This window comes from Marmota flaviventris, chromosome 15 (assembly GCF_047511675.1).
Source record: "Marmota flaviventris isolate mMarFla1 chromosome 15, mMarFla1.hap1, whole genome shotgun sequence".
NCBI classification, from domain to species: domain Eukaryota; kingdom Metazoa; phylum Chordata; class Mammalia; order Rodentia; family Sciuridae; genus Marmota; species Marmota flaviventris.
The window spans coordinates 10719866-10738846 of NC_092512.1; the positions used below are offsets into that span (position 1 = coordinate 10719866).

The following is an 18981-nucleotide window of genomic DNA, read 5'->3' on the forward strand; positions in this document are numbered from 1 at the left end:
CTGCGTGCCTCAGAGAGCCACAGCTTCTTCAGACAAAAAACCACCACTACGGCTGCGTACCCAAGCTGCGCGAGTTGGCGGGACGGTGGCTCTCAAGGACGCAGGGGTCTGCTGCGATCTTCCAGGAGCCCATTTACCCCGGCGCACTATGACCTGACCTGCGGGGCCCCCTACCAAGGGTTCCTGCTACCAGTCAGCCTAGGATAGAGAAGCTCGCTGCCCAGCTCCTACCAGGACGTTTTCAGGTCTTTGGAAACCCCTTCCTTTAACTGCCTCCCCCAGGTTCTGAGCCTAGCTCCCTTCGGCCCGGCGCCATGGAGCTCTCGGATGTGCGCTGCCTTAGCGGTAGCGAAGAACTCTACACCATCCACCCGACGCCCCCGGCCGGCGACGGTGGGAGCGGCTCCCGGCCACAGCGGCTGCTGTGGCAGACGGCGGTGCGGCACATCACCGAGCAGCGCTTCATTCTCGGGCACCGGGGCGGCAGCGGCGGCGGCGGGAGCGGTGGTTCCCGCAAAGCCTCGAACCCTGTCGGCAGCGGTCCCAATCACCTTGCGCAGCAGCTGTCCAGCGACTCCGCGCTTCCCCTATATTCTCTGGGGCCAGGGGAGCGAGCGCACAGCACTGGCGGCACGAAAGTCTTCCCGGAACGCAGCGGGAGTGGCAGTGGCAGCGGCAGCGGAGGCGGGGGCGACCTAGGCTTCCTACACCTTGACTGTGCCCCGAGCAACTCGGATTTCTTTCTCAATGGGGGCTACAGCTACCGAGGGGTCATTTTTCCCACCCTGCGCAACTCCTTCAAGTCTCGGGATCTGGAACGCCTCTACCAGCGATATTTTCTGGGCCAGAGGCGCAAATCCGAGGTGGTGATGAACGTTCTGGATGTGCTGACCAAACTTACGCTCTTGGTCCTTCACTTGAGCCTGGCCTCAGCTCCCATGGACCCGCTCAAGGGCATCCTCCTTGGTTTTTTCACTGGTATTGAGGTGGTGATCTGCGCCCTGGTGGTGGTCCGGAAGGATACCACCTCGCACACATACCTACAGTACAGTGGTGTGGTCACCTGGGTGGCCATGACCACCCAGATTCTGGCGGCTGGCCTGGGCTATGGGCTCCTGGGCGACGGCATAGGTTACGTGCTCTTCACGCTTTTTGCCACCTACAGCATGCTGCCGCTGCCACTTACCTGGGCCATCCTGGCCGGCCTGTGCACCTCGCTGCTGCAGGTGATCCTCCAAGTGGTCATTCCCCGGCTGGCGGTCATTTCCATCAACCAGGTAACTCCTGCCTGTCTTGTTTTCACCTCCGGACTCCCCAGTAAATAGCTTCCACAGAGCCAGGGTTGCTTCACTCTTGAGTCCCCTCCCCCAGCCTGGCACCTAGGTGGCTTTGGTGCCAGTGGGATCTTCTCTCTTTCTTCTTGGAGAAAGTGGAACTAAATGACCTCTCAAAGTTTCTGCCAGCTCTACCCTTTCATTCTGACATCAGCTAAAAAAAAAAAAAAAAAAAAAGATTTATTTCTGCTACACACTCCCCCAGGGTCTGCAACAATCTCTGGAGCAGGTGACAGAAGGAGGAGAAGCACCCAGATTTAGAAGGTGACCCTTAGTTAAGAGATTAACTCACTAGAGTCAGAGTCACCACAGAATGTTGTCAGGAACTCTGGGATTCACAATTGGGATTGTGCATTTCTCCATGCCACAATCCTCAGCTCTAGAAGGAACCAATGTTTGTTAAACACTGCTGGTACTGGATTCCCTACAAATGTCTGCTCACCCAATCCTATGACATGATTTTATTTGGGAATTTTTATTGCCTTGGAGACCTAACATGATTATCTTCACTCATTATCATATCCAACCCCAGTGTATAAATCAAACTCAAGAGTTGAAGGATGCCAGGAGTATTGGCAAAGAACGAAAGTTTTGATCAATTGAAAATGGGCATTTTGATGTAGATGGTTTGTAATATTTAGGGGAAATCTCATTCATTAGGTTTCTTTCTCCTTTCTCCCCACTTTTCTTCTCTTTTCTCATTAAATATAGATGTGTTTGTGTGAACAAACTTCTCATTGTCTATGGATGAGGAGGTGTACAAAGACTCCATTGTTTAAATTCACTCAAACCAATTGATAATTAATGACCTGACACTTTCTTTACCAATCGTCTGGGGAATGCATTTGGGGGCTTGTCAATGATGTAAACATACCAATGGCAATGTTTTTAGATAGAAGGCTGATGTGAGGTACTTGGGCAAGGTGGGCATTTTGCCCATTCCTGCCCCATCCCCAACCTCTTCTGTCCTCTTCTATCACTTTTGCTGTATTAGAAGATGTACTCCTCTGCCTTGTGGTTGAGTTTGAATAGATAGTTCTCGGACTAAACAGGCAAAGCACTACTGAAAATTATGGACAATTTTTAGATTGCCAACCCCATTAGGGTGCTTTACTATCATTGATCTCTAGGCTTCTACTTGATTCGGCCTTGTCTCTTCTGATGGCTCTATATCCATTTGCTCAGGTTACTTATCTGGTTGGCTGCCCTTTCAGTGCTTTTTGAAGTGTTTCTGGATAAAGCAGAGAGCATATAAAATACATGACTGTGATCATCAGGCATGAAATTGGAAGATAAGAACCTATAAGGGTCAATCCACTGAATGTGTCCCTTATAAAAGACAAGAATGAATATTTTCTCAAAATTGTCATTAACCTTACAAATAATAATGTTTCAATTGGGGAGAAAGAGTAATATTATTTATTTGAGATGGCATAAAATTATCCAGTGTATTAGCTGTTTCTCAAATCTGTATACACATAGATCTGAAACACAATATATATGAATCTATTTTCACCAAAGCTCTTTCTTTCTTTGCATTTTTTTATTATTTATTTAGACATCAGCATTATCTTTTCTTTATTCTCTTGCTCTTCTTTTCCTCCCCTGCCAGTCCTCTTTTTTTCTTCCCATTTCCTTCTGTCTTTAAAAATCTAACTCATTATGAGTTGTTTTCACAATATACCATAACTATCTGATCATGTGCAGAAAATTCCATTTCTTATAAGCCACCACTCTTCACACAGTAGCCTTTCTTGGTACATGCTACTAAAAGACTTCTTCAAGTAAGTTTGGAGTAGTATTTAGAATAACACATCATAAGTGGCAAATTACGAATATTTTCAAAGTTCTAAGTATAGAGATCTTTTCCTTGCCAAGTGAATCCAGAAAGGAAATTTTGGCTCCATATTTGTTTTATACTCTACTCAAATACTACCAGATGGAAGATTAAAAATAACCCCCATGTCTCCCCACTCCCACCCCATAAGGAACAGCCCTCCACTGTGAAAACTGAGGTCCTGATTCATGTAAACCAAGCCCATCCACCTTCCTGATTGGGTAGGATTGTAGATAAACTGTGGTTTCCTAGGTCCAGCCACCTGTCACAAGATTGGAGGAACAACCAGAGCGCTCTCCCCTCAGTAGGTGCTGAAAGATCCCTTAAACATTTTCCTTTGGTGCCCTCTAGGGGTTTAAGCTTCTTTCCTAGATCTTGTAGATAGATGAAGGGGGAAATTAATCTCCTTTAAAAATGTCTGTGATTTTTTAAGAGATACTGTTTAGTTTTCCCTATTTGATAGTATATGCAACACCCTTCAAAGCTGATGCTGACATTTAATAGCACCTAAAGTAAAATCCTAACTCCTCACCATAGCCTACTCCATCCTCTGCTCTAAGTTGGTTGCTGCTTCTCTCTCAATTGGTTTCCTTCTCTACTTCTCCTCAAACTTGAAGTACTGTGTCTATTTTAAGTCTTTCAAATGTCCCAGGTCTTTTCTACTTCTGGGCCATTGTTCTTGCTGCCTAGAACAAATTTTCCCAGGTCTTCATAGGATAAACACATTCCTATGATCATAGACTCTCAAAATCCAATCTCTCTAATTCATGAGTTGTTTTAATTTCTCTAAAGAAGGTACACCATAGATGCAAGAGTGTTGTCTATCGTATTTGCCATTTTATCTTCAGCATCTATAAAAATGTCAAACATACAGTAGATAACCAAGTCACAAAATGAATGAACTTATTCATCATATGGGTGATATTATAGAATGTACAAGTGCCCTGTATTGTGCATACACATGCATACACATACAGGCACACAGTTAAATTATATGTGTGTAAGGCAGTCTCTTTCCCTCAAAGATATTTTTGAAAAATCAAAGCACAATGCATTACATTTGTATGATATTTTGCATGTTACTATGGGCCTTTATGTGTGATGATAAAGGCCTTTATGATGTCAAATAGATGGTTCCTTAATTTTCATTTTAAAGTAAAATTAAAGATTCTTAGAAAAGGGACATCCTGAATATCAGGAGCCTAGCAAGTGGTGAGGGCAAGATGCAAACCCTGGCTCCAATGCCAGTCATTCTTGAGCAGCCATTCAAGGGTTAGCCTTTTGAACACAGCATTTGGAATCGTTCCAGAGTGAAGAGAACCTGTTTCACTGTTCATCAGTAATGCCTCATATAGTTCATGAATGAACATCTAATGAAGAAGCCAAAGGGAAATTATGAGAGAAAAATGACAGAATTGCTAGGCAAAGATTCTTTGTAACTAGCTCATCGTCATGCTCAGCTGGAGGCAAATTTGTCAACCAAAGGCCATAAGCCCTAGAATATCATCTTTCTCTACATTAATCTTAATTCCCTTTAAGAGGATGGCTCAGGATGAATGTAGCATTTCCAAAATCAGGAAACTGAAACGAGAGTAGGGAGTCAACACACCTTGGCAACTGTTTCACTTCACTGGATATGTCATTTTCAGGAGTAATAAATGAGCCGATGATTGCATTCCCTTAATCCAAGCCATGCGGCTCTGCTTCTCCTCTGTTCCTCCTGCGAGAAATCACATCTGTGGCTTGACAGGGCAACAACCACACTTCACATCTCTGCAGACACACAGTATGAAGAGACAAAGCCCGTTGTCAATTTGAATTGCAACTGTAAATACAGGATGGAACCTAAAAGGGGCCATCTGGAAGGCTCCTCACCAGCAAAGACATGGTGTATGTTTTCCCACTCAGTTAACAATTAGGCTAAAATCATTAACTTCCCGCCCAAATGAAGAGATTATGGTCCAGGGCAGATATGATTACCCATTGTATTTTCTGAACTGAGTGACACTGGAATTATTTAAAGACCTTCCAAAGTTTCAAAGCTCAGTTTGAAGGACACCTTTCATTTCACCTGACCAAGCTCAGCAATGGGAAGCTCTAGGGCTGTAGTTATTCCTTCTTTGAAAACGCCACCCAATTTGACTTTGATCAGCTTGTGTATGTGATTCAAACCAATGACAGGAATGCCTTCCCCAGACTCTCAGACCCTGATATGTTTGTTGATCCTGCCAGTTCAATGTATTCATCAGAAAATTCATTAGAAGATGACATTACATACATAAATAAAATATTAATCATAAGGTTATATTTACTAGGTTCTTTCATAGGGTAGATCAGTTCTAAGCACTGTTGCTATAATTAGCATTTTACTCTATTTTAATTGCTGGTGGCAATAATAAGAGCTACCTAACATTTGAAAGTCATCTCATTCTCATTCTTCAGCTCATTAGTGATAAGATAGTGGAAATCATTTATTTATTGGAAAACTGAGAGGCAGCAATGTTTAACCAGAAGATTGCTGCATTAGGCTTTCCTCTGGGGGATTCTAAAATGTTACAGCTAGTGGCCAATTAGTTTTCTGTGCCTGTAAGTAAGGTGGATAAGCGGAAGTGTCAGAGTGGAGGTGATTTCTCCAAGATAACTCTATAAGCAGAGGCAGCCAGGTATGCAAATCCAGGTCAGTGAGTGCTCAAGGTCATTCTGTCACATTTGAATTTCCCTTACAACATTTTCTTTCCTGTCTTATATGTATCCTGTCAAACAGCAGAGTCTAGCACCAGAAAATGCTAATTAAGTAATGATCCTTAAACCTGCCTAACAACAAGGGACATTTAGTCTACCATTTGACCCTTAAAAAATCCTTTAGGAGTCAGTTTTTCATATTGAGTAAAATAATGGAGCATGGTATGAGCAGATGAGGGTTAGGAGAGAAGAAGCCTCTATGGGGGGCTTGAATATGCATGTCTGATTACTTAAACGAAGGGCTGACTTCACAGTGAAGATAAACCTGTATAATGGAATTACCAACAACTTCCCCATTTATACAATTTAAACGTAAGTGTAGGATATTATATGTTCTTTGTCTGTGTCTAAGGCTCTTTGTAGCTAACTCAAATCAAATAAAAGGAATCTTGTGAGCACTTAATGTACGATAAATGGCATGTAACTTAAATCACCCCAATTAGGTAGTTGCTACTAAGGTAAACACTCACTTCAGAACACATAAATATCCATTAGGTGAATGTGGCTGGGATCTGCTTAATACACCTCACTGGTTGGTATGTTACACTCTCCAGGACCCTAAACACCTCCATTATTACCTCCATTTCTATACATTCCCTTAGCAAATTCACACAGGCTTTAAGAAATAATTGCAACATCCCGGCATGTCTGAGAAAAATGACTTTCAAAAACAGATTTGAGTGTCAACCTTCCCAAGAGGTTCCTCTGAATGCCAGAAAATGGAGACATTATTCTCTCTTCCTTGTGAAAAATACGCAATTGCCCTTTTCATCCTTTCTTTCCCTCTCTGTCTATCTCTCGTGCATGCTCTGTCTCTTCCTTCCTTTTTCTTTTCTTTTTTCTCCTCTTTCTATCATACGGGAGGAGAACAGGCTTTGTAAAGGGTATTTTTAATGACAGCTGCAATGACCAATTAAATCCCTCCAACCCTGGCCTGAACACAGCTTTGCCCTGGAGTCTCAAATAGATTTTGTGTCTGTATATTTAGAGAGAGTTGTAAACTGATTGTGTGGTGTGTGCTTTGCAAGATTGAATTATGAATTTGTTTTTCCTTCATATCCAGTAATATCACCTGACTGGTATCAGTGGGCCAGAACATAATTAGATTAGAACTGGGAAGACTGGGGGCCTCTGCTTCTGGAGCAGCTGCTGCAATGTCGTGCTAAGTAGGACGAATGCATTAGTCATATTTACACTTTGATGATTGATGGCATTTTAAGAGCTCATCAAAAATAAGTGAAACCAAGCATAAAAAGAAAAAATTACCAAAAAAAACAAAACAAAACAGTTTATCCCAAATTCAGTACTGCTAGCAACATCTAATCAAAGGACATTGCTACAATCATCAGAGGTGACATTTCACTGTTATCTAAATATTTCTTGGGATGCTAATTTATTCATTTCACAAGTATGTCTATTTGAGTTGATCCTACATGTGTTTATTTCCAGAGCATAGAAGACACTATTCATCTTAAATCTCTCCTCTTACCAGAAAATGGGCACAACATTGATTCTCAGAGAGACCAGGAGACCCAGAATATACACAGTTGGGCAACACATCAGTTCACTTGACAGTTTCTTCTGAAGCATATTCTTGGTTTTGTCTCTGGGCTGAAATTAAAGTAACAGAACCTAAAGGTTGGCAACAGTATTGGAGTTTGGAGAGTGTTTGCAATACCTTGGTTTGAACCTCAGTTAGCCAGATAATGGGCTATATAAATCAAATCTTCCCCAGGATTTCCTTAGGGCTAGAGTGCAGGAATGCTGCTCTCACCAGCCACCACCAAGCAGGAAAAGTCTGTATAATCTGCCCTGTGCTTCCCCAGGAAATGTAATTGGATTTACACACTCCAATTCTATCATGTGAGTTTTGTTTATGAAGGACTATTTTAAGAAGTCAGGTCACTTAAGCAGCGCTTCAGAAGCCAGCTTTTCTCACTGCAAGATTTTTCACAGTCAGCTCTGTGGGGTGGAGGAAGAATGCAGAGTGGATTAATTAACCATGGAGATGCCAGACATTCTGTGGGAGGCCCAGCCACATCCTGGGCCTAATGAAGGCTGTTTTATCATCAGCAAATGCCTCCATGGGTTACCTTCTCAGCAAACCAACTGCTTTATGGCGCATGTGGTCAGATAAACTTGCATCTGCTGGTTTCTTTGATATCTATGCATTGGACTCTGAATAGATGCCTGTAATTTGAATCTCTTTTGGCTAGATCATACATTTTAATACATGTAAAGCATTGCACATCTAGGAGTTCCCTTTTACCCCACCTCCTGCCTTACAGCCCTAAACTCTGGTGTTTCACTTTGCAAAATGTATCTGAAGCACAAAACCCCCCACAACAGGACCTGATAAAGTTATGCATGGTGAAGGCTGGAGCTAGATATGCAATAAATCACATTGATGTTTTATGGTTTCTCTTTCAACAAGAGAAGGTTTAAAAGTGCCATCTCTATATAAAAGGCATACCCATGTAAGATTTTCACATTAAAAAAAGAAACTATAACCAATTTGTAAATAACCCATCTTTGTCCTGTGCCAGCTGGTTTTCCAGTTAACTAGAGCAGACTATTTCAGAATCAGAATCTTTCCTTTGATGTGTGTATGTGTGTGTGTGTGTGTGTGTGTGTGTGCATGCCTGTCTATGTGCTTGTATGTAGAGTAAACATGATTGCTTATAAAATAGACACTACTGAGGATTAGGCAATGCAGAATCCAAATACATAATGATGCAACACATAAAATCAAACAGAATGAGAGTAAAAACCACCACCAGCAACAAAACATGAGGATAACACCCCTGGAAGGCCTGAGAGTAGAAGGGATATAGAAGGAAGGTATGACTGTCCTCCTTGTTTGGGGTTCTCCCATGACAAACAGTCTGATTATTTTATATAGTCTCCTATGGGATGGAATAAAGACCAACAGCCATTACAGCAGAAGAAACTTTGGTTTACTGAAAGGTGAGGCTTTATCCAGGGTTTTTTGAAGTGATGAGCTTCCTGTCATGGGATTCATCAAGGCAAAGCTGTACATAGAACAATCCATCAGGGATGTCACACAGGAGATTCCTGGATAGGGAAGTCTTTCCCCCAAGGTCAATTGAAAGCAGTAGCTATACCTACTAGCCATCATGGTACTCTGCTGGCAGGAGAAAGGAAAAGGCAAAGGGCATTAGGTGAAAACTCTAAAGGAACATGTCACCTGACTTTGCTGAGCTCCTCTGAAATACTTGCCCAACAAAGCCTGTTTATATTTTAGGGACCAGAATTATGACCATAAATAAGAAATGTTGAAAAAAATAGACTTTACTGCCTCTTAAAAACATCAGGATTGGGTTAGAAAGAATGAAAGAAGCAGGACTGAGTAGGTAAAGTATTCACAGATAGGTATTGGCATCCTGCTGGGGTCCCGGTCCGGGACACAGAGGTGTACTATTAGATCAGGCTGTTACTGCATTGGAGCTGAAACTGGGATGGGTCTGGGGAGGAAGTTTGTGACTCTAGGACAAAGGTTGGCAGGTTTATATCTGGCTGTTAGACACATCGAGAGCACAGAACTCAGCAAATATTTTACACAAATGCAGGTCTTTCGTTCCTTTTACTACAATCTTCTAAAGCATGAAACTCCAGACCTGCAGTGGCTTTCTCTTAGGAATGATGTGAAAGGAAAGGTCGGACACTAGAAGAAGTCGAAGACATGGTAGACAGGTGTGGCTCTTCCTTCCTGGTTAAGAACCTGGAAGGGCTGCCAGTTCAGTCATTTGAGCATCACCTTAACACAAACCAAATTACTCACAAGCCTGGTGACCTGCAGACATGGTCATGCTCCCTAAGGAGCATCTGCCTCATATTAGGCAAGGTCCAGCTGGTCTGCACTTCTGAGGACTCCCATTTACCCTGTTCACAATGACCTCTGCTAAAAATTGAGAAACTGCTCTGGGGCTCCAGACAATCCATTCCCATAAAGCAAGGGCAGACAGGGAGCCTATGCAAGGCTCAAGGTTTTTTCCTTGGTGCGTTGCTGCACCCTGTGTTCTCCTCTATATCAGCAATGTCCTGAGGTTCCCCTGTGCCCGCCAGACTGTGAGTATCTGGGTTCAAGGATTGTATGGCATTCATGTTTTGTGCCCTAACACCTATAATAGCACATGGCACATGGACAACTCTGAATAGCACACTTTTAGATGGATGGAATGAACGAATGTGACATGACCACCGCCTTCCCCCTGACCACCTCTACCGCACACACAGCCACACAGTCATCATCAGGGAATGAGAAAATGACAAAATAAACCAGTTTCTCTATTCAATACAGGCAAAAATACATCTGAAATGATCCCATGATGTGCTTTGTACAGGAAGTCCCAGGCCGAGTTTTGCTACACATACGCTAAAGAAGTTAAGTAATGTGAAACAAACTTGACATAATTAAACAGATCATTAAAATTTTAAAAGGGAGGGGATATAGACCAGGATTATCTCTTGGTGCTTGTCCATTCCTAATGATTTGAAATCCCTCAGGCCCTTCCATTCTAAGTCCAAGCCTAACACAAGTGTGCTTCTATCCCTCTCTGTCTTCTTTGCTCTTGGACACCTTGCCTCTGAATCCCAGTTCCTGGGTCAGCTCAGTGCTTCATGGCACATTGAAAACCTCCTCTTCAACTTGATGTCCAGTGAGGCCTTTCTAGTCCGATGCTTGCCTACTGGCCCTTTACAGTTGTGTCTGAGGGCAGCAGAAGGTGCTCCCTCCTTCTGATCTGACTCCTGATGCTCCATGCACAGGAGGCTGGTATCCCTCCCCTCAAGGGAAGGACATTGAGCCAAGCAGGTTGGCTTTGCTGGCATCAAAGCTAGACAATTTTTTAGATTGCTGTTTTCTGCAACTTAAAATCTGTCATGTAAAGACCAGGTTGTACCCTAACTGGACCAGTTTATCAGTAGACTCAAAAGCAAACTTAAAGCCTGATTTTAGGTATTAGAACCCAATGCAGTTGCACTTTCGGTTTTGAATTATGTGAAATATTATCCTACTTAGTTCATTTTTCTACCATCCATTATTTCAAGAAACAAAATCAATGAGAACAAGCTTGTTATCTTCTAAGCTCAAAGTCAAAATCCTCCACACTCTTGGGTAAGCCTTGGGTGGTGGGCAGCCCAATTGAGAATGGCCTCATGGCTCCAAGTGGTCAGCCAGTGTTCAGTGAGTACAAAGTCTCTCCTTTTTAATTTATGAGGCAGAAATTCTGCCCTTGTCTCCTACCAAGTGAATAATGACATCATGCACAGCTCTTGGGGCCCTGCCCAAGCTATCTCAGCCAGAGAGGAGCTGTGCCAATGGACAGTTAGAGATATTTTTGAAACTATGTAAGTACATTTCCTTAAAAACAGAAACCACAAATTCTCATCCTATTTTCTGCTACGGATTTTTCTCAGTGACTTTGGCCAAAGAAATGGCTTTGGCTTCTTTGGGTGAAAATTTTTATATATATAAACATTATGAAGGGCTTCTCACCCTCCTCTGACTGCATTCCCCTTTACCTGCCTATGCATTCCAACTTCTGCCTTGTGTTTCTGCTCTTGGCCACCATGTCCCTCTTGCCAATTGGGCTGAGCTTCACAAAGTCTGGGGTGGTACCCATGTCACTGCTGAGTCTCTGTATCATAGTCTGGTGCTGGTTACATACTCTCTCTTTCTCAGGAGTCTTTGGAACTTGCTCTTTAATTCACCTCTTTAATGTAGGAGCTCCTTAAGTTTCCATCCCATTAGCTGTCCCTTCTCTCACACCACACCCCTCCCTGGACAGCCACCTGCCTCCCTCGGTTCACAACCTTGTATCTGTGTGCAGATCACTCCTAACTCTATATATCCCACCAGTCTTCTTTGCTAAGCATAAGACTGGACACTCTAGTAACCTACTGGATGCCATCACTGGAGTGTCCCATAGACAATCCAACCTGAACAAGCCCAAAATCAACTCCCTCCTGCTCAACTTCATTGTGGAATTCTGATGGTTTAATCCATTGCTGGTCAATCCATAGCTCTACATTCTGCTCTTCCCATTCTACTGCAGTCCCTTGTCCCCACTATTTCTCAAATCTTTCATTCTTCTTGTTTCTCCATACCACTCCCACCCCTTCCCACAGTGTGTGCTGTTCCCAAGTGCTAGCATACCCTCCATATGACTCCACTGGTAAGTCTACTGCTTTCTATCATCACCAGTCACCTGCACACCCCATGCTGGCTTCTGTGTGTGTTTTCCAGGACATCTCTTCTTGAAGCTGCTTCCTTGTTGAAAGATAAGGGTGCTGAGCTCAGAAAAACCACCCCATTTCTCTCTGGTCATGTGATCAACAATGGATTCCATCCACAACTGCCTAATTCCATCCACAACTGTCTCATTCAGAAGCTGCTCCCTGGACTTGATAGTTTGTTACAACCTCTTGGTCTCAATTAACTTTGCTAGTTTCAGATACAATGAAAGAGAAAAGAAATATGTCTTCCAAATAATAGCAATGCTTATAATGATATTTATTGCTCTGTGAAGCCAGGGAAATAATGCATTATATTAAAAACACCATCTGAATACTCACTAAAGACTGCCTCAGATTGTACATCCAGCACAGTACAACTTTGCACAAGCCAATCAACCTGCCTTGGCTGCAAAACAAATTCCACACAGCTCTCAAATTCTGTCACTTTGAAATGATTTCTGAATTTCCTCACAGCTCCCCAAATTTTTATTTCCATGAGTTATAATGGATGTGGATGTGGAGATTTCTGTTTTCCTGATTGATTTGGCTCCCATGATCAGATAAGAACAATTCTTACAGCAAATGCAGCTCATCCAGGTCTTTGACCTCTCAGACTCTGAGGAAGAGAACTCTAAGTAATGATTTTCCAAACACTGAGAGAAATAGGAGATGGTATTTAATATTTAATTTCTCCTACTGGTTTAATCACATCAGCACCATCCGTTGTAAAATTATGTGTCATTTGATTTGATCTGAAGGAACTATTGACTGTGGTCTTTATTGGACAACTGTTTATTTTGAATATCTTATTAGTGAATTCATGGCACTTGTCAGAATTGCCAATTTGACTTTTTCCAAGTGTACATGTTAGCTGTGATCAGCAGGCTATTTTGTGTCAATGCTGCTCAGCAGTGACAGACCTGGGCATGACACCACCTGAATATCCACAACCTGAACACAGGCTTCTGTGGAGTCCCCCGATGAGGGTCTATGAGCCCCAGGACACAGACAAGGTGGCCTTGAGGAGCTCACTCACTTAACCCTGCTGTCGAAATGTCAGCACTCACAAATAAAGGAATTAAAGAATAAGAAAGGTTTAGAACCAATAAATGGCAGTGAACAAGTGCTGGATGGTGTTATTATTACTTCTGTACCACAGCTGCGTCTGATGTGGTCACACGGCAACAGCCTGCCTTGCTTTGTTGTTGGCCTGACAGTGATATATAGAGTGCATCTACCTGTTAATCACCTGAATGGTAGATGTCACCAGTGGAAAGGCCCTGCACCCACACTACGGCTGGCATGATCGTTGCATGCTACAAGCAAGACCCCCACCTCCAGACGAGAAGATGACACTCAAGCTTCACTATGCTTCAGGGCTCCTCCCATGTACCAAAGTCACCCTCTGCCATGTGTCCAGATCCTTCTCATAGGAAAAAAAAACAGTTTTATTCTCAATACTGATAATGTCTTCCCATGGGGAAATCCTCCCATATGCCATGTCCTTCATATTGTGGAAAGTAGATATAGATCTCCATTCAACTAGCTATTGATTTAAGGTAATTTGAGTGTTTAAAGGTTGAAAACATTCTACTTTATGAAATTTACTTTGTCAGGCCCATCTCATGAACATGGGCATATTTCAGACTGTGAATTTATCCCATTATCAAACAATCATTTAATCACAGCAAAACTAATCCATTGCCAAAAATTTAATAGGAAAACTCATAGTGAGGTAATTATCAGGTTCCTTCCAACAAGTGGGATGGACAAAAGAAGAACTTTAGACCAAGAGCAGTTCCTTTTTCAAGCTGATAAATCAACTCCTAAAATATTAAACCAAGGAGAGTGGTACTGCCATGTTGGACAAGCAGGGAGATCCCCCTCTGCTCTCTCCTTGACACACGCCATCTTTGCTTACAATTTCTGTGGCACCACCAAGCTCCCACTGAGCCCTGTGTGAGAACCACCCCTTCAGTAAGCACCACTGAGGCCTGTGGCTTATGTCTGGTGTTCCTCGAGGGAGAGTGAGATGGAAGAACACAAGAGAACACAAGTGCATTTGACAGGGACTCCTTGGTGTTGGCATTGGTGATAGTTGCACTTTCTACCATTAGGTAATGGTATTCTTGCCCTGTAGTTTTGTAACCTTCACTTTGAAGACAGTGAGGATCAGAGAGACTGATCTGACTGAAGTTATTCCATTGGGGTGTGGCCAAGTGAGCATTTTAATTCAAGTAAGTTGGCTCCAAATATAAATGGGTTTCCATGGGCTCCCTCCACCACCATCTTGTACATGCCAGGTGGCCATCTAAGTAAATGTTTAATTATAGTTTGTAATCCCACTATTTATCAATCATTTATTGAGTGCTAAACTCAAGAGATGCAAAGTTGAAAAGGACGTGCTTCCCACTCTTGAGTCATTTAAACTACCAGAAAAGGAAGGCAAAAAATAAAAGTGTACATGCTGATACCTGAAGCTCCTCCCACCAGAGCTATGATGGATTTCATTCTTTCATGGGTTACATTCCTTAATGCTGTAAAAACTTGGGAACTGGTTGGTATATTCCTTCACCTAGCCTTCTGCACATGCTAACGTTTAGGGAGGAAATTCAGATTTAGAAGAGTTCCAAGTTCTGATGACTTCACAATTCACCATCTTTCTTCAGGACCAGTATAGTGAGCATAGCAGATGGAAAATGAAAAAAAAATCATTACATAATTTATCAAAATATAAAAAACAAGCCTTATTTTACCCAGATTCCTACTAGCAGAAATAAATGTCTTTCTTTGATGCTTCTACTCCTCAAAGCAGTCCAGACTTAGTTGCCCACATAATTCTGAATTACCATAAATTGTTTCATGTGCATTAAAAATAAAAGTCATGTGAGGGCATGATGACTGTCCATGTGGTTGCATTTCAGAGAGTGCTGGCCATAGCATGCATCGTCACTCTTTCCTTGCATAGAGAACCAATATTTCATCTTGAGGGGTAATATACCCATCTGCATTAATGGAGGATTTAAGAAAGAATTTTAAAATGCTAAATCCATCTGGGAAACCCACCAGATTTTTGCCCACCCCCCCCCCCCGCCTCCTTTACCTATCTTTCTGCCATCTTTTTCCACCAGCTCTAATGGACTACTAGAAGATAAAGAAGTCTTAATGAGGATGGTAGATGACAAAGAAGTAGGAATCCTGGGATACTCATTATACTGTTAGATCACCACATCAGCCCCAGAGTTCTACTCTTAGGTTGTTTTCTAAGTGATATAAAATATACTCCAGTCTTGTTTAATCCAATTTTACTTCAATTCTATATTACCAACTTCCAAGTGCAATTTCTAATCAATACTAGCTTCAAAATATATTCATATTCATGGTGTATCATCTGATAAATAAACATTGACTAATACTTGAGACAAATTGCAATTGCTATTCTGACTTATATTTGGCTATCTTATCATCTAAGACAAAACTTCTGATCATCTAAGACAAACTGAGCAAGGAGAGCCATTTTCATTTTATGAGTATATTTTTCTGGCTTTTTTCCCCCTCTCCATATATGAGATTTAGGAAACATAAAGAGACAGATCAGATGTTATATCATCTGATGTATAATTTATGTCACTTGAACAAATGCCAGGCAACAATCATGGCTGGAGAAGACAGGTGGGACTGTTTCCCAAGGGAAGAGCTGAATGCCTTCCTATTTATAATTCTTTGAAAGTGTACTAGGCCTTGTGAGATTAAAAAGCCATCCCTGACGGTGTTCAGCCAAAGCCAGATGCCTACCACCAGGGATTTGGGGCAAAGGAGAAGGGTTGAACTAAATGATTCTTAAAAGCCTTTCTAATTTGAAGCTATGACTCTGGGGCTCTTGATATAAATAATTGGTCATATGTAGAAGAGTGGAACTCTGGAAAGGAAAGAAGCCCAAGAAATTTCCTGCATCTCTCAGAAATGCTGAATGCTTACACCATGCTCTTTCTTGACCTCCTCCTGGATCTCAGTCCCAGTGAATCTGGGGTTCCCCATTCCACCCTTGCAGTTGCCCAGGGCAGGAAGATCAAGGGCATCCCTTCTCTTCTCCAGCTCTCTGTCTCCATTAGCTAGTCCACTGCAAGTCCCTGAGAGGTCTGCCTGCTGAATGACCTCAAGTCCATCCAGTTTTGTCTCTGATTCCTCTGCTCTGGTGGAGAAGACCCTTCTCCTGGTTGATCACAGTAGTCTCCCTGCTTCCACTTTTGCATCTTTCCAGTCTACCACCCACAGTGTTGCTGCAATGAGATTCTTCCTCTAATGGTGGCTTAAAATCCTCTAGCAAATGTCAGTAACTTCCCATTGCTTTATGACAGAGGCTGAACTCTTTCCTGGGGCGCACCCCTGGCCCCTCTCCCCGTCAGACGGGGGTGCCATTCTTCATCTCACTTTCATTCCTCCAGTCACAAGTTCCACTCAGCTCCTCCAAAGACCTACTTCTTCTGCACCTCAGTTGTCTGAGTTTCTATTCCTCCTCTGCCCAAGATGTTCCTTCCTCATTCTTTGCTCAAGAAACCTTTTTCAAGGAAGTTTCCTCTGCTCTCTTCTCAAGTCATAACTTAATTACACTTTCAAATCCCCTATACTTTTCTTAGGAAGGACCCCCTCCCCCATCTCTCTAGCTATTGTTGAGGACACTTATTTGCTCCAAGTCCATCTTTCCCACTGCATGGTGAATGCAATGAGGATAGGGAGTGGGTCGGGTTTGCTTGCTCACTGAAATATTCTCAGCATCCCATGTTTGACAAATATTTAAGAGTAGATGAATGGGAATATTCAAAGTGGCTGATATGTAGGACCATTGAATGTTAATACCCAAGAAGGTGAGATAAACCTGAGTTGGATAGGCCTTCTGGTTAGGGTTTCTACCAGGCTTCTAGATCTTTCTCTCTGGCTCAAATCCTGGGTAAGGCTAAAAATTGCACATAAAATATTTTTGGTACCAGCAGCTTAACAGGAATTTTACCAAGAGAAGATGACCTAATGAATCTGCCAAATTGTAACTCCAATGATCCTACACAAAAATCATTGTGCCAGGGTGATGCGCTTCTTTTAATAGCTTATGTTCTGGTAAAAAAAATACTTGTGGTTTCCACATCTTTAAATAGATGGCATCATTTAAAGTGGCAAACAACAATTTTATTAAGCATAATTGTTCTCCTCTTATTTCTTACTTCTTATGCTGATTCTTAGTAATAATGAATTACCATATAAGAGTCTGGATTGTTAATCTCATGAAGAGGAAGTTGACACTAATACTGGATTTGGTATAGATACAGAGAGGTGAATAGATACATAAATACACAGATAAATATAGACATATTTCATTTATTTACCTGTCTAGGTATAGAAGGATTTTTCAGTAAACACCATCACTCATTTATCCTCTCCGTTTTTTGAAGAAGACTAAGAAGGGTAATGCACAACATTAAAAAGTAGATATGGGTTAATATGCTTAATTTTTAAATTTTTCAAACATTTTTTTGGCAGTGCTGGGGATTGAAATCAGGGCCATTTTCTAAACACTTTTGTCCTAATTTTGTTTGAATATTCCAATGATGTGGAACTCACTGTGTGCCAGGTGGCTCTTTGCCTTATGTGACAACTGTACTTGCAGAAAACTAGGCTTGCTGTTGACATGATATGGACTGCTGCTAGACTCCACCACAAAAGCCCAGGTCTTCCCTGCCTAACTCATGGAAGATCTCCATTTTTATTAGTATCAACTTGGCCATCCTTTCCATACTATTATCCCTTCTTCTCCCCCTTTTCCTCATCTCTGCAGTATCCCTGACATTTCTATACTATTTTGAGCCAGAAAGAAGGTGTCATTAGTTCTGAGTGGGAACACCAAGGAAGACTTCACCTTGGAGGCAACAGATGAACTGGATATTCAAAGACAATATTTAGAAATGCCACCAAAATTATGTGGTTATAAAGTTAGATCTCCATTATTGGAAAAATATTAGATGCCCATATTTGTGACCTTTACTACATTCTAATCTTCAGGAAATTTACACTCCTCTATTTCTTCCCAAATAGAAGATGATTTTTTTGGCAAAATGATTGCAAATGCACACTCTGGAGCCAGAGTGCTTGGGTTTTGATCTCAAGACCAGCACACATTAGCTGTATGGCTGGCAAGTTATTCAGCCTCCATAAGCCTCAGTTATTTCACCTCTAAAAGGGGAATAATTAGTATATTAATCTTATAAAGAAAAATAAGAATAAGCACAGATGATACAGATAAAGTCCCAGAACAGTAGCTAATCCATTAGCTTTATGTGTCTGAATGCAGTTTGCAGTGGAAGTTTCATGAAGGTAGAGCCCTTGATTCTCTAATTACTGCCTTGTCTTCAGTCCCAAAGACAATGCCTAGCACATGTCTGGTGTTCCTTGGATTTTTATTGAATGAATGAACAGAAGAGTATCAAGGCCAACCAATGAAAATGTTGGCAATAGACTCTGGGCCAAGTACTAGGAGAGAGCCTAGTTAATGAAAATGTGTGTCTTTGGTATTTTTAACTACTATGTCCACATCACTTGACTGAGAGCTTAAAGAATATGTTGAATATAAACATCACTCATCTAAGAAGGAGTATTTTACCAGAAAGGGTTTAAAAAGAAAAGAACTACCTCTCTTTCTTGAAACATTCTCTTTGACCTTTAAAAATAATAATAACTACATGAGGCGGTATCGGAACTACATTGAGTCACTATTTTGATTACACTTTGAAAGAGAACATGTATTTCAAAGTCCAATTCTTT

General features: G+C 41.8%; 1 protein-coding gene across 1 annotated transcript in view; it reads left to right on the forward strand.

The window, feature by feature from the left end:
• The first annotated feature begins 314 nt into the window (after positions 1–314).
• Adcy8 (adenylate cyclase 8) overlaps positions 315–18981 on the forward strand; it is a 216858-nt gene continuing 198191 nt past the window's right edge. Inside the window, exon 1 of the mRNA XM_027947608.2 lies at positions 315–1277. Within this exon, the coding sequence (XP_027803409.1) occupies positions 315–1277 (963 nt within the window). The remainder of the gene's footprint in view (positions 1278–18981) is intronic.